This window comes from Mytilus trossulus, chromosome 9 (genome assembly GCF_036588685.1).
Source record: "Mytilus trossulus isolate FHL-02 chromosome 9, PNRI_Mtr1.1.1.hap1, whole genome shotgun sequence".
In the NCBI taxonomy this organism is placed as follows: Eukaryota; Metazoa; Mollusca; class Bivalvia; order Mytilida; family Mytilidae; genus Mytilus; species Mytilus trossulus.
In genome coordinates, this window is record NC_086381.1 from 43747715 (window position 1) to 43773596 (window position 25882).

The following is a 25882-nucleotide window of genomic DNA, read 5'->3' on the forward strand; positions in this document are numbered from 1 at the left end:
AGTCATAAATCGATTGAGATAAAAACAAATCCGGTTTACAAATTAAAACCAAGGGAAAAACACCAACTATAAGAGGAAAACAACGAAACAACAGAAACACTGAAGTGAACAAAACGCAAAGGAAAGTGCAACACACGCAGAAACTAACTATAAGATAACAACTGCCATATTCCTGACTGGATAATAGCCCATTTTAAGAATAAACGGTTGGTTTAACCTAGTTTTGTGTCTACCCAAACCTCGCACTTTTATGGCAATGTTAAATATATCACTAAAATGCAACTATCACATGACAGGAATACAGTACAAGTAAATGCAAGAACATTCGGGACAGAGAAGTATACAAATAAACAATACAATAGTACATCTCGTCATGCCAACCACAGCATAAAAACAAACAGGTAAAACAACTTGGTCAACGCAACAAAAGTGACATCACTGGTAAATATGTTGATATTGATCAAGGTCAAGTTTAACCTCGACACCGATTTTTTTTTAAAGAGTGGATATTATAAAAATCCAAAGTTCTATTTTAACAATATCTTCTTATTGTAAGTGATTGTTCTGTATAATACATTAGAACATGTGCATGCACATATGTCTTCTTTCTTGGAATTTACTATGATCCAAACAATGGTTAAAAATATATCATCATCATCATTTATATCTTGAATCACAATATATATTTGAAAGTTCATTTAATATACCATCTGAATCAGATACAAATGTAAGCACTGTGCTCCTTTTTTTTTTTTTTTATGTAAATGACTTTTTTTAATATGAATATTTCCTAAAATAACCAAGCAACTTTTTTAAAATAAGCTTTGGATTTCACATATTTTGGCTACGAGCATCACTGAAGAGACATGTATTGTCGAAATGCGCATCTGATGCAGGGAAATTGGAACCGTTAATGTTATTAAAGTTGCAACGCAATGGCGATAAGCTACAAATTGTAAACACAAACACTATCAAAACTGGGGTCAACTGAGGTGCTCCAGAATGGTAATAATTTCCTGATCCACATGTGGCATCCGGCATGTTGCACGTACATGTATAATTCCATTAATAAGTCTTATTCAGTAATGTCAAGGGATTGCGATTACACCAATTTGACCATGAACGTCATCATATGTGACACAGATATTTGATAATGGTCAACTAACTAGCCCAATCGACCGTAGAACATCCAAGTTGGAACCCTTCTTCAAAAAGCTTCTTTCAAAGCAGTAAACATAGATTGAGGACATCATGATACCAAACGCAAAATGCAGTTTGTTATGCCCTTAAATCATGATTGTTATATAATCTCATTAAAATAATTACAAATTTTAGAAAATGTATTATACCATTACAAGGTATAGAAATGACTTTGGAAAAGAAGTATAGAGATATATAGTAAATAAATCCATGTCGATGACCTTTGTTAGTTGATAGATATTTCATTGGCAATAATACCAAATGGTCCTACTTTTATTTTGAAAATTATTTTCATAGATCAAAACCATGTATCGACCATGTCCATAGAAAAAAGTATCTGAGATGGACACATTTCATGAATAACATTGTTTTTTTTATATTAGACTGGTAATTTGGTAAAGTATGGCTAACTGATTTACTTTGTTTATATTGATGACACGATGACGTTTATATTTAATAAATACAAGTGAAAAACCCTGGACAATTTTAAGATTTTAATGTTTCAAATAACCTTTCTTTTCCTTCCATAAATATAAATTTGGCTGTGGAACATTTTCACATTTTACACGTGGATTTCTGAAAATAAATAAAAATATGTTACGACAGCCTTTTTATGATCTTTTTACCATTATAGGTTTGCATCTAATAAATTCAAAATATTAAATGATTAATAAATTATACATATTGTATCACACGTTCGGCTGTTTGAAGATCTGTTATACCTTCGTTTTTAAGAAGTGCCCTTCTGAGGTAGACCGCAACCAAGATCATATTTATCAACTTTATAGATAATGATTTGAAAAGAATCTCATAAACGTATTGATTAATTATGCTATATTTAGATATTAATATTCAAATATAAAAAAATACATAGCATAAGCAAACAACGTTCCTGATTCATTTGCAACTATTTAGACCCGATAAAAATTTCATTGAAACATCCTTTTACAAAATGTGCGATCTTTAAAATAATCTAACTTTGGTATCTTTTAACAAGGTCAGATACACATTACCATTAGCATGATCTTGTTTTTAATTTCCACAAGAAGGTAACTCTGAATAAAATTAATTTTAACTATACGTGCTATGTATCTCTTCATATGTTCTCTAATACCAATTCTAGTAATATAATTCGACAGTTTTTTCTATTTAAATTTCTTATGACATATCCCTTTAAAAGGATGACTGGGTTAAAATTGCAGAAAGCAAACACTTAGAACCTTTTGTATTTAAACATATGATCGATGACATTAAATTGACGAAGCACGTACTAGAATGTAAGGGTACGAAGGTTGCACTTGTTAATGTTGCCATGACAGCAAGTATTATTCGCAACTCCGTATACTTATATCATTGAGAAAATACATTTAAACGTATTATTCCTTGTTGTTGTTGGTGCGACATCATTAGAGGATTCGGTCGATGTTAGATGTAATGATATCTTTCTCATCACAACATTGCTTGAATATGGTACGATAATAATGTTATTTCCTGGTGCTCTCATAGAAAAAGACATAGCAAACATGCAGTATACTGTACACGTATTTTGTCCACAATGATATAAATAGGTTATAAATAAATTGAATAAACATAACAAAAACAAATACGTACATGTAACTTTCTTTTTCAAAAACTTTCCCTTGTATGACCTTTAGATGTAAACTGCGGCAAAATATTCCTGCAAATGTCTGTTTCTTGATGTCATTCAGTTGTTCTGTAATAAGGATTTGACATACATGAATGAAATTTAAATGAAATTATCTGATTTGGACTTTGTATATATATATCATAGGGTTGAAGATATAAGGCAAAACCGCAATCAATCGCAAATTAAGAGTGGAATTACAATTCGAGTCATTGACTTTTTTTATTTCTTGTCTTGTTGATTATTTTACTTTTCAAATGGTCTTTATATGGTAATGACTTTACAAAGGAGTCGACTGATGATTTCGGCTATCTGGTTTACAAATGTATTTTAACATCTTGTCTTGTTGATCTTGTTGCACTTTAAAACTTCTCTCCCATCTATCATAGTTCTCAAAACAGTGGACAAAAATTAAAAATAATAAAATGGTAGAATTTGTCAATTTAGACAATAAAAATAGTAGTCTGACAGTTTTGATGAAAATAGATAGAAGGTAATTTCAACGTTCTTAATATTTTCTCTAATCCATGCCGGTTCAAGATAATAGATAAACCTTTTCTTCCCTATAGTCTTTTTTCATTTATGTCGGTAATGTTGATCAAGTCTGACCCATGTTTTAAACTAAATACCCCAATAGTAACTTCATCTTCAAGTTTGGAGAAAGTTGTCTCATTTGCAATCATATCACATCTCTTTATATATTAAAACAGTTATTGTAAGTAACAATAAGTGTACTACCTTTTCTGATTTTTTTACCATTACATTTCCTGCGAATTTAAATCTTTTACTAATTACAAATTTTCTATAGACAGTTTGTTGCAAAACCACGAAATCAAGTATCCACGAAAATATAAGTGTTCTTAATGCAACGAAAATCAACACCCACGAAAAAAATGAATGACCATTATTTAAGATACATGATCAATTAAGTGTTTTTCAAGAGTGAGATCTTTAAACCATAATATACATCACTCATATATTTGACCTTGCACCTATGTCAGATCAGAACAATTTCACAATTAATGATATCCCAAGTAGCCTTATTACAAAGTGTATTCTCATGACCTTCGAGACTAGTGCTTACCAAGGACTGTACAATAGGTCATTGATAGCAATATAATACACGACCTCAGCCTCTCACCGATTTGATCTCAAAACTAAGATAAAATGTCAGAGTAACATACCGACAGTAAAACCAGTGTCTTCGAATGGATTTTCGTAGAAGAATCTATCTCCTTCTTTGTACCTCTGGAACTGTTGTGCTATCAAACATTTAAATGTTGGTCCTAATATATCTCCGTTCTGGTTTGGTTTTTCTGATATACCACCAACAAACAGATCCACGTCATCTGGATGACTGTAAAGTAAGAAAATAGGTTACATCTTAAAACAACTAAGTATTTTCTGCAAAACGACCAGATTCCATTAATGTTTACGATATTGCCAATAGTTGCAACGAATTTTTTTCCACTTCCGAAGCATTTTCTCTTGACCATGATAATGCACATTTCCATAATTCTTACACAGTTTATTCTTTCCCTAACGTGTCGATAAATTTTATTTAATCAACGTGTGGTTCGTTTGATCTCAAATTTCAATGGTCAAAATTCGATTACGTCGTCATTTTTCTTGCTTTTTCTGAATTTCATATTGTGACGGAATGAAAAAAAGGCGACCATGTCTGATGATGTCATATAGAAAGATCACATCTTTTGCAGATCATTTGAAAAGAAGGAATTAGTTTGGCTGCAAATCATTAGAGAAACAGATTCCCCACTTAATCACGTGTTATACGATATTTGTCTACTCGAGTTGAAAATATAACTGTCCATGATATAGTGTTTTTGTTATTGTTTTTTTTTTTATGTTTGAAGTCTAGTAATGTTTCCATGGCTGAAGTATACAAAAAATCGTAGGGCATCAAAAATATGTCCAGCATAATGGACAAACAATTTGATCCGAAAGTAAAATCACAATAAACTGAACTCCGACAAATATTTAAAACGGAATAATACATCATACGAATGGACAACAACTGTTATATTCCTGACTTTGTACAGGCATTTTCAAATGTAGAAAATGGTGGATTGAACCTGGTTTTATTGCGCTAAGACTGTCACTTGTATGACAGACGCATCAAATTTTGTTATATTTATAATGATGCGTGAACAAAACAGAAATAATACAAAGATAATTAATTAGATATCCAATACACATTAAAATACGCAGAAAGTGCAATCGTACGATATAATTGCATTTTTAGTGCAATGCTAGTATAAAAGACCTAAACAAGCTGTCATAAACAAGGATATTTTACATTTTCACGTACGTACCCATACATGCTTTGCAGTTTTTGAGTAGTTTCATAGTCATGATCTCTAAATCCCATTGGTCCATCATTAAACATAGTTGCGGGATATAAACCACAGAACTCTCTAAACTTATTGTAACCAGGTATGCCATGATCTCGTCCTCTCTGGATGTTAAAGGCAGCTAGATCAAAACCATTACTAGGGAAAGTAAACTTGGTTTCAAATAAATGATTTCTCACTTGATCGGAGATAAACTTATCCCTTTTCCTCATTACCATGTCTGCCATCCAGCGACCAATACGTGTTGGGCCAATCGTAGGATCTCGAATTTTTACATTATTGAAAAAGTCCAATCGTAATTCATTTTTAATTTTCTCTTCAAAATTTGAATTCAGTGCACGAGTAAAACGTCCTACTAAAGAATGACCAAACCTATAGGCGGCCGCTCCAAATCCGTTGTGAGTTCCTGGGTCGATGAAACGATTGTAACTGTTACGATGACCTGTGCTCGAACTTAATAAGTTAGAGCCTAGTGCTGTAGACTGTCCCACTAAGAGTGGAATGAACTCATTATAAACAATATGTTGATATATTCCAGTCAAGATTTTCCTTGCTTCCTGAAATAATTTCTCATCTTCCCAATGAGGGTTAATTTTATGGAGTTTTTCTGCTATACGATTATGCTCCCTTAGGAAGTTGATGTGTAAAACTGTTAGCATTGGAACTTCTTGGAACCGATCATCGCCTGAAAAGTGCACACATATGCAAATAAAATTTCAGTTTAAATGTATTTACTACATGTAACAGAAACAAAACATCCAAAATATTATGCACTTTGTAAACATATGTGTCTCGACTTTGTTTAGTTGAATTGAGCTTAAATTTTCATTTAAAGTGATGTTTTTACTGTTCAATTTGTGTTATGTTTTGGTGTTAAGGTGTTTTGTGTTAAGGTGTTTTGTGTTAAGGAGTGATAGCGTGGTTACTGAACTTTCAAAATAATCACGCAAATATGAAACAATAGTGGCGAAAAAGGGACAAAAGGGGGATAGGGTTGGTGTTTTAGTACCATAAACTGATACCAAATTTTTTACATGTCAACATGCTCTAATCATAAAAAAGACGATGTAGTATGATTACCAATGCGACAATTTTCAACATGAAACCAAATGACATAGAAATTAACGGTCTTCAACAATGAGCAAAGCCAATACCGCATATTCAGCTATAAAAGATCCCATTATAACAATGGAAAACAATTAAAACGAGAAAACTAACGGCTTTCCTTAAGTGTTTTTTTACCTGTATATCTATTAGAGAATGTGTTTTTTTTTCGAAAGGATTTTACATATCAATTAAATACTTAAATAAAACAGAAAACATGAGTGATAATATTTAAACAATAAAATTGAGAATGGAAATGGGGAATGTCTCAAAGCGACCATAGAGCAGACAACAGCAGAAGGTCACCAACAGGTCTTCAAAGCAGCGAGAAATTGTCGCACCCGGAAGCGTCCTTCAGCTGGCCCCTTAACACATATATATATATATATATATATCTAATAGTTTAGTGATAATGAACGCCATACTAAACTCCAAATTCTACACAAGAAACTAAGATTAAATATAATTCATGACTAACAAAGGCCAGATGCTCCTGACTTGGGATAGGTGTAAACATGCGACGGGGTTAATAGATATAGGAAGATGTGGTGTGAGTGCCAATGAGACAACTCTCCATCCAAATAACAATTTAAAAATTAAACCATTATAGGTTAAAGTACGGCCTTCAACACGGAGCCTTGGCTCACACCGAACAACAAGCTATAAAGGGCCCCAAAATTACTAGTGTAAAACCATTCAAACGGGAAAACCAACGGTCTAATCTATATAAACAAAACGAGAAACGAGAAACACGTATATATTACATAAACAAACGACAACTACTGTACATCAGATTCCTGACTTAGGACAGGTGCAAACATTTGCAGCGGGATTAAACGTTTTAATGGGCCCAAACCTTCTCCCTTTTTCTAAAACAATAGCATAACATCACAACATATAAAAACATACGATAAAATATCAATTAGCAGACTTAACTCAATCAAAAAACGTATGATTACACAAAGAACGAATAAATTTGATCTGCGATATCTGAATACAAATGCACAGTTAATTAAATATTAGAGACAAACAGTCATGACCAAAAGGCTATCAAACAAATTCAAACACACTGAGAAATATTTAACCAATCAATGTTCACTTTAGAAAAAAACCGGTTTTTTATAATCTTGAAGTTTATACAAATGTTGTAAGAATAAGTGAAAAATTGAAGATATTACAAATAATCAAAGCTGGTATACAGCCAAGATCCATATAAATAAAAAATGACAAAAAAGCATTATAAACAGTATCAACAGGTCGAATTAACAAGAAAATACGATTTGAGAGTACTCGCAGTTACTGACAGCTAGTTAAAAGCCAAACCAATTAATAGTAAAAAATCATGCATCAGAGACTAAAATCGACTAAAACACATCACAGGGATTTAGTATTTTAACGTCATTAATAGTCAAAGAAGACATGACTTGTGCAATGCCAAAAATAAATGTATCGACAGGTAGTAGTATAGTGAAGAGCGACTTCTATAGAAATAAAAGTTAACGTGGCTGTGTCCCCTATACATCTCGCCTCAAAAGATAATGAAATTTAGTTATGTTTTAATTTGCTAATGACAAAATCAATATTAGTGCCAATGTGAACTATATTCAGAGATCTAATTACAATATTGGTACGATAACCCTTACTTATAAGTTTGTTTAAAGGTTCGATGAGTTTACAAGGATCACATAGTGATTTCCTCGCTTTAAGTACAATATTACCATAAAATTTAGGATGAGAAATACCATTTTTAATAAGCTTTCTACAGGTATAGCCAAATTTACTAATCAAATCTTTGTATCTATGAAAGAATTTAGTAAAAGTTTTAAGTAATTTATGGTATCGAAATCCCTGACACAACAATTTACCAGTGATGCATTGATTACGTTCTATGACATCAGAACACACACGGGCAAACCGAACGAGTTGCGATATATAAACACCGTATGATGGAGCCAAAGGCACATCGCCGTCTAAAAAAGGAAAATTAACAATAGGAAATGAAAAATCGTCTCTTTTGTCGTAAATTTTAGTGTGAAGTTTCCCGTTTGAAATTGAAATGTCTAAATCTAGAAAAGGACAACTGCTGCTGTTTATGTTAGATTTAGTTAAAGTAAGTTCGTTTGGGTAAATTTCTGAAGTATATTTAAAGAACTCTGGATTATTCAACGAAAAAATATCATCGAGATAACGGTAGGTATTTTTGAATGTATCAACCAAATGTAACAATGATGGGTCTTTACTGAGTTTGGTCATAAACTGAGATTCATAGCAATATAGAAATAAATCTGCTATTAAAGGGGCACAGTTGGTGCCCATAGGAATACCTACTACCTGACGATACACTTTATCGCCGAAACGTACATAAATGTTATCAAGCAGAAAGTTTAAAGCTTCAATCATATCCTCACATTTCCAGTAAGTGTATCTAGCATACTTTCCTTTTTCGTTACAGAAAAAGGCCTTAAACGAGTTACAGCAAATAAAATTACAATGAGATTTTTCGAAAGACCATTTTATCAAATACAAAAACTTTTTCTTTATAAGATTGTGTGGAAGTGTAGTGTACAGAGTAGAAAAATCATAACTGTCAACAGAATTGTAAGGACCATTGAAAGCATGTATTTTATCTAAAACCTCTAAAGAGTTTTTAACACTCCAAAAATAATTAATACCATTATTTTCATAAGCTTTATTACAAAAGTTAATAACCAGTTCTTTGATAGTAGTTAGGGAGGTGGTTAGAAGCACTGATAGATTAGTAGTAGAACACTTACTCGAAGCGGAGATGAAACGGAATTTAAATGTTTTTTTGTGTAATTTCGGTAACCAGTACATGGTAGGGACTTTCAAATGTTCGGAAGATGCTTTAATCTGGGCAGTGGCAGTGGTATGCTTGTTAACGATTTGACTCTCTGTGGTGCGCACTGACCTGAATGTAGAGGAATTTATTATTTCGTTTTGAAGAACTTTCGTGTAGTATATGCGTCACACCACCACTACATTATTTGCTGCCTTGTCTGCCGGTACGAACACAAACCGCTCTGCGAGTACCTTGAGTTTGTTTTTTATTCTAGAAATGGGTATATCATGGTTCCTATTATTAATTTCAGAATTGTTTTCTAAATGAGATATTCGAATATCAACAGTATTCATAATTTTATTCAAATAACTGTCTAAAGATTTTTTATCGGATTTTTCACGTTTGCACCAATTTTTACAATAGGCAGACAGAGCGTCTTTAATGACATGACGACACTGTTTCCAATCTATTGTAGATGGAGGACGGTATTTCGGTCCTTTCTTTAGAAAAGTTATGACTTCACGGTCATCGACTATGTTGAGGTCTCCTGTGATAACATGACCATAGGGAACATATTTAAAACTAGATGTTTCGCAATCTCAAGTGGAAGGAACATTATTTTCTATATTGACGTCTGTTGTAATTGACGTATAATTGAAAATCAAATTTCTGCTCGGTTTTTTATAAGAATACGAAATAATGGGTTGTTCTATATTATCAAAATATGGAGGTATTAAGCTATAGACAGAAGAGTCATTGAATATGCTAGACAAATTAATAAAATCAATACCTCTATTTATATATTTTAATTTGAGAAAATGTCGTTTACGATTTTCAGGTTTATCAATAATAGGAAAAAGCCTGTGATGACAAAAGGCTGTAATAATACGGGTGTATTCATAAAATGGGCTAAAAAAAGAAATTTTATCACACTCAAGAAAAATAGCATATAATTTACTTATAGGTATCTGACCCAGTTTGCATAATACTTGATGTCTGCCATTATTCTTTATTATAGATAACAGATCAGCAAGTGTATAATTTATACGATGTTTAATACGTTGATTGCGGTTCTTGCGTTTACCATGAGACCTATTATTTCTAAGTCGTTTATCAACAATATTAATGACATCGATATGAGTTTTAGATATGTTCCCCTGCCCTAATATTTTATCATTTAGACCGAGAGGATAAGCTGTTTGAAGTCTTTTTATCCAAAACAATTCGCGAACTTCGCGTGATTTTTCAAATTGCTTGTGTGATTCTCCTGGTTGTTTTTGAACGGTTTCGAGCGGTTGGAATTTTATATATTTCAGATTATGATTATGCTTATCTAAATGCTGATATACTAAACTTTTGAATTTATGAGATCTCAACCATCCCCCTAACCCTCCAGCCAATGCAGACAAGTAAACGTATAATAATACGCGCATTAAAATTCAGTTCAAGAGAAGTCCGAGTCTGATGTCAGAATATGTAACCAAAGAAATTAAACAAAATGACAATAATACATAAATAACAACAAACTACTAGCCAGCTCAAGACTTAAATTTAACTGATTGAAAGATTGTGTCTTCGTCATATGAATATCAGGCACAATACTTCCCGCTAGGGCTTTAGTATCATACCTTTATAACATATATGTGAGGAACATTACCCGTGTTATTTTTTTAAAATAAATGTGATTAGTCCCGATGCAAAGACCCTATAAGTGAATCAAAATTAACGCCAAAATATGCAATCTTTAATGACCTGAAACCAGTATCGTAACTATATCCCTTCTTAATAAGTCTATTTAAAGGTTTTGTTAGCTTCTGCGGTGAATACTGACATTTGTGTGCTTTATGAAGAATATTTCCATAAAATATTGGATGTGAAATACCTGAACGTATAAGAAGTCTGCATGTTGAGCTATATTTACAAATGATGTCCTTAAACCGATGATAAAATTTAATTTGATTTTTTAATTGTTTGTGATATCGAAAACCCTGGTGTAATAATTTTTCAGTAATACATATATTTCTCTCGTTAAAATCTAAAACAGTGTAACCGTAAGACGGTGACAAGGGAACGTTATCATCTAAAAATGGATAATTAACGATAAGAAATGAGAAATCTTAAATCATAAAGTTTAGTTTTAAGCTTTCCGTTAATGATATAGATATCAAGATCGAGGAAAGGACAGTGGTCATTGTAGAATTCGCTAAAGTAAGTTCAGCAGGATAAGTTTCTTTAGTATACATACTGAAGTCGTCATTATTGAGAGACAAAATATCATCCAAATATATAAAAGTATTATCAAATGTGTGTATCAGATGTTATTAAGCAAAGAAAATGAACATCTGATTATAGATAATTTTCAGGAATAAACTAAAACTTTGGCGCATCATCCTTACCAGAAATGAAACAAATTTGAGTATCTAAACAGTCATCATTAGGTGGCCCATCAGGCAGAAGGTCATCTGAACTTGCATTCAGTCGTCCATCTTTTGAATAGAAAGATATGAATTAAATATATACCACAATGCAAATAATTAAAATAAATATTCTACGACAATAAAAATGGTTTCAGCTTTCAAAATTTTAACTTCCATTTTTATATAATAATATGAAACAAGACTCCATATGAATATGAAAATAAAAAGATTTGCATTGCAAGTGAATAATTCATCATCAATGTGGTTTTTAAGCTTATTTCGACAAAATTGAAACATATTGGCTGCTAAAAACGAACTATTATTTCACAATTTGCATTTCATTAATGATTAAGCAAATAAAATTATATCAAAGATTATTTATATATCTCGTAGCTAGAGTTCCTTTAACTATATATAAAATGTATCTTCCAATTTATGTCATATTCAATATCTTCTGGAACTTTAAAAATTTATTTGACCAATGGTGGTTGCTTACAAGGAATCCAAAGAACTTAGGATTCAAAGTAATAAAGTTAAACTTATCGAAGATTTACGGACGCGAATGACCGCTATGGAAAAGTATTTTCACAGTTGATCACGAATATGGCCAAATTGTGATAAATTCATTCATTTCTTCTTTTCCTCGATTGTGACAACACCAATGACACTTACCATCAAATTTGCAGCATGAAGAAGTAACATGTAGAACGGTATCAGCCTACCCAACCAGAGTACGCGATATCAACTCAGGTTTGGTTGGGTTATGTAACTCAGTCTTTATTTTGGTATGTATTGTTTTCTATTAATGTTCTCTTTCTTTTCGCTGAACTCCAATCACATCGTAATTACCATTTGTTTATTACTTCTTCTGTCGGGTGGTTATAATGATCAGTCGATCGTATTTGGCAAATATTAAACTAGAATTATGTCGTCATTCATTTTCAATCTAGTCAAATGTTTATGTTTTAACAAGGCTATATTACTATGATCTTTTATTTTTGATAAGCATATGACAATTTAGATTATTTTCACAATGTGATTTGTGTGCTTTCATGCTAATTTATGTGTTTTATGAGTCATTCGATTGTTTCTGTCAATTAAACGTTTTTAAAGATTTTATATAAAAAAAAGGAATGTATGGTATGAGTGTATAGTTTATTTTGTTTGCTTTATACAGTTTCTTTAGGAGCCGCTTGATAATTTTGATGAAAATAAAAGTTAAGATGCTAGACATTCTGAACCTTTTATCATGCCATATTTTCTCTAAGTGTTATACCAACAAATCATAATGCGTCATATCCGGTTTCATCGAAATATGTTCTGAAAAACATAATCCCTTGAATTTGACGGTTATCGGAATTCTCCATTTCATTGCAGTAACTTATCTGGTTCATAATCATAAATATTATATCTTGGGTCCATTATTTTGTTTATTTTCTTTTTTTATGGAACATTTTAAAAACTTGATGTTATATGTTTATTAAACCCGTGTCAGGCAAGGTTATGATGGTGTTTTTAACATACATTTATAATTGAACTCTAATGTTCTATTATTCCATATATTGTATTGTATTATTTTGTATTTCATTGTATTACATTGTATTTCATTGTATTGCATTGTATAGTATAAAATCATTGTTTCATTGTATTGCTTGACCCTCATGGGTGTAATTTTGCAATAAAGATATTAAAGCTAGAACGCAGGTAAAACAGAGGTGTATATTTGATCGCTTAACTTCCAGTGATGATTATTTTCATATATGCAATACATTCTATGTGACATTTTCCTATTATACATGTAGTACTGGAGAGGATAAATTAACACATTACTCATGCAGATAGTGTAAATTTACCAAAGACTTATACGGGGAAATCGATGGTGGTATTACATCTCTATTTATTTTTGTCGCCACAATATAAGTCAATAAATGCCTGTTGTTTTAATGACATAAATGTTTGTAGACTAGTTTAGTTTAAACATATTTATTTATAGTGGATTGGGAAACAAGTTTTGCAACTTATATTAATCCTTCTCCACTTTGCGGGTGCGAGTGCTGCCTTGTAGCGGCATTAGCCTACTCTTTTTCGAAATCTACAAGGATGTCTTTAACGTGCAAGAGAGATGGCTCTCTCTTAACACGGGTCAGCCATTTATCGTCCCCGTCCGACGGACTATCATCGTTTCCTCAAGACCATACTCGCAAATGGTGTCAAGAGAGAGCCGAAAATTGAGTTCCTGAAATTTTCATCCCAAACGGTAATCGAACCAGGAACCTTTGTGTTAGTAGTCCGATGCACTAACCACTACACCACGGCTGACCAATTATGTTAAACCACATGCTCCATACCAGTAACAATAAAAGTAACTAGATTTGTCATTGCAAGCAATAGCGGATGGCACCCTTCTCCCATTTCCAGTCGAGCGGCAGCCTTTCAGAAAATTCCAAAGTCAAAGAGTGCATCTATACATGCAAATTATCATTTTTGTAAAGTTTCATTAAGTTTGAATCATTTTGAAATTGTGGACAATTTTGATGTTTCCGTGGTTACGGCGGCCATTTTGAAAATTCCAACTTCAAAATGCAACTCTGCTCATGCCAGTTACTAATTCTGTGAAGTTTCATCCAGTTTGGAACACTTTGAAGATTTTCAATTTTTTGCTCTTTCCAAGGAAACGGCAGCCATCTTGGAAGTGCCAACCCCCAATCGCAAATTTTCACATAGTGGTTAACATTATTGGATAGTCCCATCAACTTGAGTCCTTTCAATTCTGAGATCTCGAGTGGACAAAAAAATGTGGAAGAAAAATAAAATTAAAAAAAAGTAGGACTTCGATAACGGGAAACAAATCACTACATGTGATTTATGCCAGGTAAGTTTTAAATGTTACACATTCATGTTTAATCATTACACTGGGTTTTAACAATGAAATCTCTGGATGAATCTAATTACTTGCTTTTAAATTCTCTGAGGTCATTTAAACGTCTTTCACTGCTTCCATAAGTCGAAGATAAATCCAAGAAGGACGTCCGTTCATTTAATTGCTCCCTGGTTTCTGAAATGGTGGAAATATAATCAAATTTAACATTTTTCGTCTGGGTTTTGAAGTTCGTCTTAAAAAGTCATTATAAATGATTGTAAGTCGGACAATTATTAAAATTTATTGAACAGTATATGTTAGGTATAGTTCAAGGTCGTATTGTAGATTGATACAGTTTTTCTTTCAAGTTTACTTCGTGATGGTTCATAAGCGGTAACAGTAAGAAGAAACCTACGGCCAGTGAGAATAAAAAGTTATTTTACAAATATTTGTTTGTGCCTGTCCTAAGTGAAGAACCTGTAATTCAGTGGTTGTTAGTTTCTATTTGTAATTCATTTGTTCACCTTGAACATGAATCAGCCAGTTAGTTTTCTAGTTTGAATTGTTTATTATTTTGTAAAGTCGGTCGTTTTTTATTAGCCTCAAGAGGGTTGCGAAGTTTTCTTTAAGTAAGTTGAATTCGGTTGTTCTTGTGTTTCTCAGAAAATGCTTCTAATGCACGAATTTTATTAAGGATGTTCGCTTGTCATGTTTTGGAATTTGTGTCATATTTACGGAATCCTTTTGTTTTATCCATTTGTATGTTTAAAAAATAATTTGCCCACTGACCCCCATCAATCTTTTTACAAATCGTGTGCATGTATAATTATAAGCCATTTGTTAAAGTCTTATAACATTCTTATTTTTTTTTAAGAACTTTCATTTGTCAATGATAAAGCTATGAAAAGTCAAGAGAGATTATTTTCCCGCCAAAATTTCAACCGCTAATAACTCTATAACAAACACGTTGACCTCTATATATATATATTTTTTTTATTCCTTAATTAATTCCCTATCCATATAAACTAGTTTTATGAAAAGCTATTTATTTTGGAACTGAGCAGCGAACCTCCTTAAGTGTTATTTCATTGTATATTAACTCTTGTCAATGTCATTAAATAATAACGAATAAAGTCCGCAGTGAGTTAATAAAATGCTCAACAGTGTCGTTTGTCAAAACATTTACTTAATATACGTTATTCGGTAAATAATACGAACTTGGCATACAATCCTCTCCTGGTGCTGGTTTATTCCTCACGAAATGCATACAATCGCTCACAAAGTTATTATCAGGAACTTCAATTGGAAAACAGTGTTCTCTAAACACAAAATAAATCGTAAAAGGTGAGTTCATGCAAATATATTGCTTAATCAGGTATAAGTTAATTACTATTTATTTTATTTGCAGTAAAATGATATAGACAATATACATAGATACAAAGATTTGATTAGTAAAAATGGTATTTCACATCCTAAATTTTTACGGCAATATTGTACTTAAGGTGGTACCTAACACTACAGGGAGATAACTCTGTAAAGTCAGCTTAACGTTTTTTTAAATTACGTTGTGTTGTAAAAGGAATATTAAACTTCTCAATGATCGAAATTAGTGTTTGTCAAATTGCTATAAAACCAGTGTAATTTTTCTGACAAAACGGTTGGGTCAAATTTTTTAAAAGTTTTATATTTTTGTTTAAGTGCCAAAGTAAATACTTTGACAAAATTTTATTAAAATTAAACGAGCCAAAATTATTTTAGTGAAAGTGTTGGGTACCACCTTAAAGCGAGGAAATCACTATGTGATCCGTGTTAACTCATCGAACCTTTAAACAAACTCACAAAATGTATAAGTAAGGGTTATCGTACCAATATTGTAATTAGATCTCAGAATATAATTTACTTTGGCGATAATATCGACTTTGTCAATAGCAATTTATTCGTGTTTCTCGTTTCTCGTTTTGTATATAGATTAGACCGTTGGTTTTCCCGTTTGAATGATTTTAGACTTGTAATTTTAGAGACCTTTATAGCTTTTTGTTCGGTAAAAAGTAAAATCACAAAAATACTGAACTCAGGGGAAAATCAATTCGGAAAGTCCATAATCACATGGCAAAATCAAATAACAAAACGCACAAAAAACGAATGGACAAGAACTGTCATATTCCTGACTTGGTACAGGCATTTTCAAATGTAGAAAATGGTGGATTAAACCTGGTTCTATAGCATTAACCCTCTCACTTTAATAACAGTCTCACTAAATGCCGTTATATTTACATGATGCGTTGAATAAACAGTCACAATTAATAAAAAAAAAAGTCAAAATATGGGTCAATACTAACACATTGACGAGAAGTATAAGTACCGAGCCACGTCAAACGGATATTACATAAAACCATTCAACAGTAAAAGTAATATTAATAATAAAACAAAGACAAATGAAAGAACAATAAAACATGTTGTTAAGATGATAAACAACATGATCCAAGGCTCCGTGTTGAAGGCCGTACATTGACCTGTAATGGTTTACTTTATAAATTGTGATTTGGATAGAGTTGTCCCATTGGCACTCACACCACATCTTCTGATATCTAATACCAGTTCTGTTTAGCTGTACGAGTCTCAAAAATGGTGTAATGCGAACTTTGGCGAGCTACTACTCCTGTTTCGATCCGAGTACAAATACAGCTGATATTGTCTTATTGTCTTTATCCTGCAATTAATTATGTATATTGTTTGTGCTTCAAAAGACACAAAAACTCACATTTTTGGCATTTATTTCGATTTTAAATCCCTTGAAGCCCGCGTATTAATATCAAAATCTCACATTCAGCTAAAGACGGGTTCTCAAAAAATGAATCTCGAATGGTCAACAATATTACATCGCCCAAGGTGGATAATTATCTATTTTAACATAACTTGTTATTTCAACAGTAAAAACAAATATGAAAACATTGTCCAATTTGAAACAGAAGTGTACGATTTGTCCTACGATTCAGAATTTTTATCTGAATTAGACATGTCAATCAACATGCATGCTGAATTCGGCATGATTGATTTTGTTACATATATTTATATGTAATGCGTTTCGCTCGGTTTTGGTTTGTTACCCCGATTTTGTTTTTTGTCCATGGATTTATGAGTTTTGAACAGCGGTATACTACTGTTGCCTTTATTTATTAACCACTCAAAAAGTTTTGAAATCGATGAGTGTCGTCAGAAAATGCTGTTCAGGCCCAAGTTAGTCTGTTATAAGAAAATTGTTCTAAAAAATGTTTGAAAACAAACTTAATGCAGCAAAGTAATTGTTAGTTCGCATTGGAATGCGACTGCAATACATTTTCTGAGGTCACGTAGGTTTATTCAACACTTGTCCTGTAGTGGTCAGAGATTAAGAGCTATATCTGTTTAGCATATAGATACAGCATTGCGATATCTGTAGGGCGGCTGTATCGGTATAGTAAGACACCCAATTGCAGGATAAAAGATTTTAAATCAACAAAACTCATCAAAGAATAAACTTTTACACTTCAGATACCTGTTTCGTCTACAAAAGACTTGTCACTGACGCGTGAATATTACGAATGACAAATAAATTATGAAGTTGAAGAGCATTTAGGATACAAATTCAGAAAAGTCAGACTAAATTAACATCTAGCTAGGAACCAGGATGGGGTAGACAATTTTTTTAAAACTTGAATATACTGAAATAGTTATCAAAGGTACCAGGATTATGATTTAGTACGCCAGACGCGCGTTTCGTCTACATACGACTCATCAGTGACGCTCATATCAAAATATTTATAAAGCCAAACAAGTACAACGTTGAAGAGCATTGAGGATCAAAAATCCCAAAAAGTGGTGCCAACACGGCTAAGGTAATCTATGCCTGGGAGAAGAAAATCCTTAGTTTTTCGAAAAATTCGAATTTTTCTAGCCAGGAAATTTATAAAAATGACCACATTATTGATATTCATGTCAAAAGATTCGAAACTATAATAATATTTGCTACTCATGATTATAGTGTTTGAATTTATTAATTGTATAATATTGGATACCTTTTGTGGTTGCTCCACCTTAAACCTACTAACTGAAAAGATTAATTGAACTGCTACCAAAAACAAACGGCAAAATACATAGAAACGGACTACTTGAAAACAATTGCCATATTCATGACTTGTTATAGAAAAATGGTAGGTTGACCAAATAAATTGATTTTCCCCAATGTACAACAACTGAAAAGGATACTAAAGATTTCACTGTTTTATGACGTTACGATATTAATAAATGAGCCTTCAGCAATCTGATATGTCCTGTTCAATACTAAAAGTAAAACAATGAGGTACATGAACAAACGTGCACTACATCTACACATTTGTTTGTAAATTGTTAAAGTTAAAATACAAACACATTTTATAATTCAATGTTAACATTTCTTACTTTGGAGTTACACAATGTTCGTTACAATCTTCGACTTTTATTTCGGCGTACGGATCTGAAAAGACATAGAACACACCAAGCGGTAGTAAACAATTCAGTTCCACGTAAACAATAATTGTATGCTAATCATATATCTGTGTTTGTGTAAAATAAATGATATATGTCATTGATGTTTACGTTAATGTTTGAAAAATGAAAAACGTTACCCTTTGAAGCAAATTGTTTGCATTAAGACATATTAGTTCATTTATAAATCGAAAAAATGAAAATGAATCATTGTACAATGTAGATAATTGTACATGACTCGTTAAAAATCAAACTCTACAAAATGGTTCCGTCTAAAACACTATTTAATCTTAACATTTTAGACCAACATGAAATGTGTTTCAATGTGAGTTTATTCTTACTCTTAAATTGTTGCACTGTTTGATTTTTTTTTCTTTCTTAAGAACAAATTGTGTTAGGTAATTTAATAGGAATGTATGTGTGCACTTTGTGTGATATCAACAATACCAGGCTTAAACTGTTTTAAGTATATGTAACGAAAAGGGTCTATGAATATTTTTTCAATATCGTTGTAAATTGTAACTTATTTTTTTAATTTCGTCAAACAATTTCAAAAACTGAAAAGTGATCCGCACAGGTGAATCAACAGTTACCTAAACAAATTGGGTAAAGAAATAATAGGTCATGCATGAAAAAGTACTACACTGCTGTATGATTTGATCTTTTTAATTGTAAGTAGAATACTTAAATAGGGTATGTCAAGCTTAACCAAGGATTTTGAAGCTTCAATTGTAAACATATTCAAAGTTTGATTTTAATAAATGTAGAGGAAAACAAACGATGATGTTTTGTACAATTTAACCTAATATTCTGTTTCCTTTTTTTCTGTCAAATACTAGGAAAAACCATTACATGCTGGTTAGATAATATAAAATTATGGGATATTTTACGTGTATGCTTAAAGCTTGTCCTTACCGTTCGAGTCCTCGACTCTTATCTTTGTGGAAGGAGTTTTGACTACATCATGGTCAACAAACTGTGCAAAATGCACCAATGTCAAAGTATGTCTCGTGCTTTTAGGAGACCTTTCGCTTTGTGTTGTACTTAGGACGGTATTTGAAATCAACCTCGCACTTTTCAGCTTGTCGCCATTTTTACTGTGTGTTCTTGGAAGGTCGTCGGAAATGCCGTCTGAAATTGTAAACCTAGTAATTATTATCTTATAATAGTTTATAGTATTAAACATTAACGGCGTGTTAAATCATGTGTGAACTACCGGGTTCGGTGGTGTATGTAAAAGACAAGATTCGATATCCAAAATGTCAATTAAAAGTAATGCATCTGTTTTAGTTGTAGATACCTTTTCCTCGACTATTCTGTTCTTATAATTTTTAAAATAAGAATATGTGGTATGATTTCTCATGAGACTACTCTCCACCAGAGACACATTGAAGTGGAAGTTTAGCAGTTATAGGTCACCGTAGTAAAATCCTCATATAACCTGGGAGTTATGCAACCAGAACCAAATTATTAAATCAGTTGAAAAGGACTTTAAAGAGGCAGCAGCTACTACATTGTATTTTCTCTAAAAAATAAAAACCATTTGTTATTATTACAAAATTTTACACCAAAAAAATCAGTTTTTTTCAATTTTGTTAAAATAACCTCAAATCATAGGTAATGCCTGCAAGTCAATATCTCAACTTTTTAGCATACGGGTTTCGATTTAAACCTCAGCTGAAGAGATGGTTTACTCGTTATAAAGCATGTTCAGTTCTTGAAAAGAAAAGCGTTTAAAATGGGAAAGTGAAACTATGGAGCCAAGCATAATATCGAATTTCCGTTTTGTTGATTGTTTTACAAAACAACTAAAACAAATCGCCGTTGAACGATTGCATTTAACTGTCTGTGAACATGTGTATATATGGTTTTGATTATGGTATTGTTTAAATTATATCGAGTCTTTTGACAATGGGCATTTTTCGAAGGTAACCCCGATGGTTAATTGTATGAAACCTAGTTTGTAATACACATGAAATACTGATTTATAAAAACAAGATCCATGCTCTGTAAATTGTATCCTTTGGATTTTTTGTAAATTGAACATACGTTTTTATTTTTTATAAATTAAATCTGAGATTTCAATCAGATTGGTGAACTAGATTTTGCAAGTTAACGATACAAAGCATAAAAACATACGACATTTAAGTAAGTAATCGAAAGATCATACTTTTGTCGCTATAAGTGATGTTCATATTTTCTTATTACACAGAATTGTTTTATTACAAAAAAGGCAGTTGCAGGAATTATTCAAATAAATATAAAAAAGAAGATGCGGTATGATTGCCAACGAGACAACTATCCACAAAAGACCAAAATGACTCAAAAATTAACAACTATAGGTAACCGCACGGCCTTCAACAATGAGCAAAGCCAATACCGCATAGTCAGCTATAAAAGGCCCCGATAAGACAATGTAAATTAATTCAAACGAGAAAACTTACGGCCTTATTTATGTAAAAAAAATGAACGAAAAACAAATATGTAACACATAAACAAACGACAACCACTGAATTACAGGCTCCTGACTTGGGACAGGCACATACATAAATAATGTGGCGGGGTTTAACATGATAGCGGGATCACAACCCTTCCCCTAACCTGGGACAGTGATATAACAGTATAACATAAGAACGAACTATAAAAATCAGTTGAAAAAGGCTTACATTAACTCATCAGATGGACAAAAAACAAGTGGAGTGGCTGGGTACTTATAAGTTAATTTATGTAAATTTCGGCAGTATATTGCGATTGTTTTGTGCTAGTCCGAGCATGCATGTGAACAAGCATATCAACATGCTTTTGCACATTGTAAGTCAACATGAAGATACCCATGTCAACCTATATTTCTTAATATTTGTAATATTTTAAAAGTAAAAAGAAAATGTACAAATATAATAAGTGTTGCATTATTTCATTGCTTAGTTCATATAGACATTTTGTTTTCTACTTCATATTTACTTCATATATATATAAAAAACATAAACCAGACAAACACAGGTACCCTCGGCCATTGTTTCATGTTTCGCTAACTGTTATATTTTTGATACTGTAATATAAATCCAGGCTATCACATAGGTCAAGGTATTTCAATATAACTGTACACCGAAATTAAAGTACAGAAATAAGCTTTAACCTGAGTTATGTTTCCATATACTAGAAGCTTTTTATATTTGCGTTTTACATTGTTTCATAATAGTTGAGGAAATAAGCAAGATATAAATGATTCACAAAAACTCTTAAATCTCGTCCGTTCGAATTAGACATATTGCCGGGTGGTATTTACATGATCGACACGAAGGTTGCCACGGTGGAGCAGGATCTGCTTATCCTTCCAGAGTAATTAAGATCACCCCAAATTTTTGGAGGGTTTCGTGTTGCTCAGTCTTAGTTTTTTATGTTGTGTTGTGAGCTATTGTTTGTATATTAAGATAACAGTAGTATACTGGTGTTCAAAAGTCTTAAATCGATTTCGAAAAAAAAATCCGGGTTACAAACTAAAACTGAGGGAATCAAATCAACTGTGAGAGGAAAACACAGCCTAGAACAACAGGAACACCGACGTGCATAAAAAAGCTAACATACATAGAAACGAATTATTTGATAAAAAGTACTATTATCTTGACTTGGTTCAAGACATTTAAAAAAAAAGGTGGATTCAACCGGGTTTAATGGCTAGCCAAATCTTCCATTTTACGACAATGTGAAACAATATCGTTAAAATGACAACACCACGTGACAGCAATACATCACACCCACACGTGAGAACATTCATCACAGAAAAAACTGACAATAAAATAAAATATAATAGTCGACACAACATGCAAACCCCAGAACAACAAAAAAAACATTGTCTATCAACTGCAGACACCACATTATATCTAAAACAGACACACTTACATAAATAACATGTAATCTCTAACTTTATATATTTTTCACATTACCCGTCCGAACAATTTTCATGACACCGATGGTATTGAAAGACATTCTTAAAATTATTTGGACTCCAAACGATATGACATAACACATTATCGAAACCATAACAGATGGTGGGTGTACAAAATACCAATACACGTTGTAAAAAATGCAAATTCCCAATCGCTATAGCAGTCATATTCGGAAATATTGTTTTTTTTCTCATTTTTAACAATGGTGTTGTCAATTTAATTTCGACTTATGAGTTTGAAGGTCTTTCCGGTATCACCCATGTTTTTAAATTTGATATAATGGGTATTGATAAAATATATTGTATAACTTACCCTCCTCGTATTCAGCATCCACAAATCGTGGCTGAGCAGTCTGTGCCGCTCCTCTTAGTATATTTGTATTTGGATTATTGCATGATCCGTCGGGATATCTGTATGGATACCCATCAACACAAACAGGTCTGAGCGGCAACATACAGTTTCGCTTGATAACATCAGCCAAGGAAGGTAACTCTGCTTGGACTGCTCGACTGCGGAATGATTGACCCGCCCTACAATCATTGATTTGATAGTTTGAAGGGTGACATGCTAGCAATTCATCTCTACAGAGTTATGTATGAGACGTAATTCAATCCTGGTTGCTTATAATCAAATGATAAACACGGCTTTTACTCGATTAATCTTCATAATATAAATATAAAATTGAGAATTGGGAATAAGGATGCGTTAAGCAGATAACACCCCGACCAAAGAGTATAAACCAATAGGTCTTCCACACAGCGAGTAAATGCCGCACTCGGAGACAGACTTCAGCTGGCCGCCGAATTTATTGTTCAGAGAGAAAATAGACGTCACCCGAAACGAAAAGGTCATTGGTTCCTGACGAAGGGCAGGGTAAAAAATGCGGAGGAGTCACACATGTTTTGTGATATAAACTAACACAGAGATATACGCACATGAAAGTCAGTTTAAAAAAAAAGAGTCCGATGTTAGACTAGGTAACATAAGAAACTGAACAAAATGGCGATACTCAACAATAATTAACATAGGAATACTAGCAATTACTGACATCTATATTTGTACAAGGTACCTAATAAAATACATAATAGATAAGTTCACTTACTGTGCAACATTTTGTCTAAATGTTCTAAACAATTGTCCTGAAATACTATTTGCAGATGATGCTTGTGGATCTTCTGTTTGTCCACCAAACAGGTCTAGTAAATCTTGAGGACTTCTTCCAACTGGTGCTGTCGGTGGAGGTGCAGCAGCAGCAGCTCCTGTTGGACCCCTCTGACCAGCTTGACCAGCTCCAGCTTGACCAGCTTGACCAGCTTGGCCAGCTGTAAGACATATGTCATTTGTAAGCACCATGTGAACATATATAACAATTTAGTCTTGCAATAATTCACACAGGTTATAAATGGTCGATGTTTACGTCAAGTAAACATCAAAAACGTAAGACTTACTCGTATTTCTTGACAATATAATGCGAATCATAAAAAAGAAATGTTGATAAAGCTTTTACTCAAATCTTTTAATGATATTCATGTTTTGACAGGTACTTTATTTACTTACGCCGAATTCGTAAACTTGCAAATGTTTGTGGTTGTACAGTATTAATTGCGTCATCTAAAGCCTGTCTCAATATGGCATTCAACGTGATGTTTATTTGTCCTTCTATTACTGGTATGGTCACGTGAAGAAAGAAAACAGTTAAGAAAGTAATCTGTCTCATCCTAAAATAATACGAAAAACTATTAAACAAATGTCATGAAATAGTCTAAGAGATAAAAAGTTAAAACACCACAAAAGTATCACTGTAAAAAAAACCTACAAAAAATAAAGACAAATGAAGATTGTACACAGCAACAGTTAAAAAATATCATGGGTAATATCATGAGCATGGGCAATATCTAAAAGAGAAATAGATTAACAAATGGTAACGGTAGACCAAATTGAGCTCGGAAGTTGAATAAAACAAAATACACAGTTTTTTTACAAATTTATAAGACAAGAAGTGATAAAAGTTGAAAACGACAAATTATTGCTGTAAAAAATATACACACAAAAGAAGATTATACATATCAATAGTTAATAGAGAATATGAGTTATTATCTCAATTCAAAAATATTCAAACAATGGGGAACACTAAAAAAAATTAGCACTACAGTTGAGTTTAAAAAAAACACACAAATCTTAAATTTTTAATTCTATTTCGCTAGATTGACTCTTTCTTATGTTATCTTGACTTAACTTTCTCAAATTCACGTTTTTATGATACATTTGTCTCAGTATATTAATATAAAAAAAAAGAAAAAAATAGAAAAAAAACTTACTTGATATTTGTGTATTTGTGAATCAGTTGATCAAACAGTTTGATATTAAACTCGCATCATCTTTTATAATACTTCCGTCATTTTTAGCAGGACCTACTTTAGCCCAAAGGCACACAAAGGGTTAAATCAGAATAAACTCACGTCCAATTATCTAGCAAAAACTGACCAAGAAAGTAAAGAAGTTTAAAACAAGTTAACTAATATTTAATCCAACGATTATAAACAAAAACGACATGAAATAAACGACCATTAATAATGTACATTGATACTAATGTACATTTATAAATTTCAGACTGTGTGTCCCCCTGCATCTTAAATCAACAACTGTTGCATGAGGCTTTATGACGGAATTTAAAATTTGCTTTTATTTGCATTTTATAGAAATAAATACTTCTTAATTTACTTATAAATAAATATTAACCTTCATTACATCTGATTTATCCAAATGCGGTTAGTGATATTATGTCAACATCCGAGGTTTGGGTTGAGTGAGGTTCATTTCTAGGGCTTTTATAGGCTAAAATATTTTAACCAGTAGAATGTTTGCAATGGTTAAATTGACCAGACCAAAATCAGTGTATAAATAGATTTTGTAAGATGTTGTTGTGAATTAGTTTCTGTTTTATTCATATAAAACATTTTTTTTCTCGATTTTTCACGTTCTGGTTAATATAAAAAAGAAGTTGTGGTATGATTGCCAATGAGACAACTGTCCA

At 32.2% G+C, this 25882-nt stretch overlaps 1 protein-coding gene across 1 annotated transcript; it reads right to left on the bottom strand.

Annotated features, from left to right (window-relative positions):
- Positions 1-1694: 1694 nt before the first annotated feature.
- Positions 1695-25285, bottom strand: LOC134682965 (peroxidase-like protein). Its single transcript, XM_063541927.1, has 13 exons — positions 25167-25285; positions 24406-24566; positions 23951-24170; positions 23161-23378; positions 19817-20032; positions 18836-18890; positions 15617-15717; positions 14495-14593; positions 11518-11607; positions 5179-5902; positions 4030-4202; positions 2812-2914; positions 1695-1776 (listed from the first exon to the last, which is right to left on the bottom strand). The coding sequence occupies exons 2-13, from the start codon at positions 24563-24565 to the stop codon at positions 1695-1697; spliced, it is 2241 nt and encodes a 746-aa protein (XP_063397997.1). The 5' UTR covers position 24566; positions 25167-25285.
- Positions 25286-25882: the final 597 nt, after the last annotated feature.

Coding starts and splice junctions, on each gene's coding strand:
- LOC134682965 (XM_063541927.1), bottom strand. CDS start 24,565: ATGAGACAGATTACTTTCTTAACTGTTTTCTTTCTTCACGTGACCATA. Junction 18,891..19,816: donor AAGAGTCGAGGACTCGAACG/GTAAGGACAAGC, acceptor ATGTCTTTTCAG/ATCCGTACGCCGAAATAAAA. Junction 4,203..5,178: donor AAACTGCAAAGCATGTATGG/GTACGTACGTGA, acceptor CTTACTTTACAG/TCATCCAGATGACGTGGATC.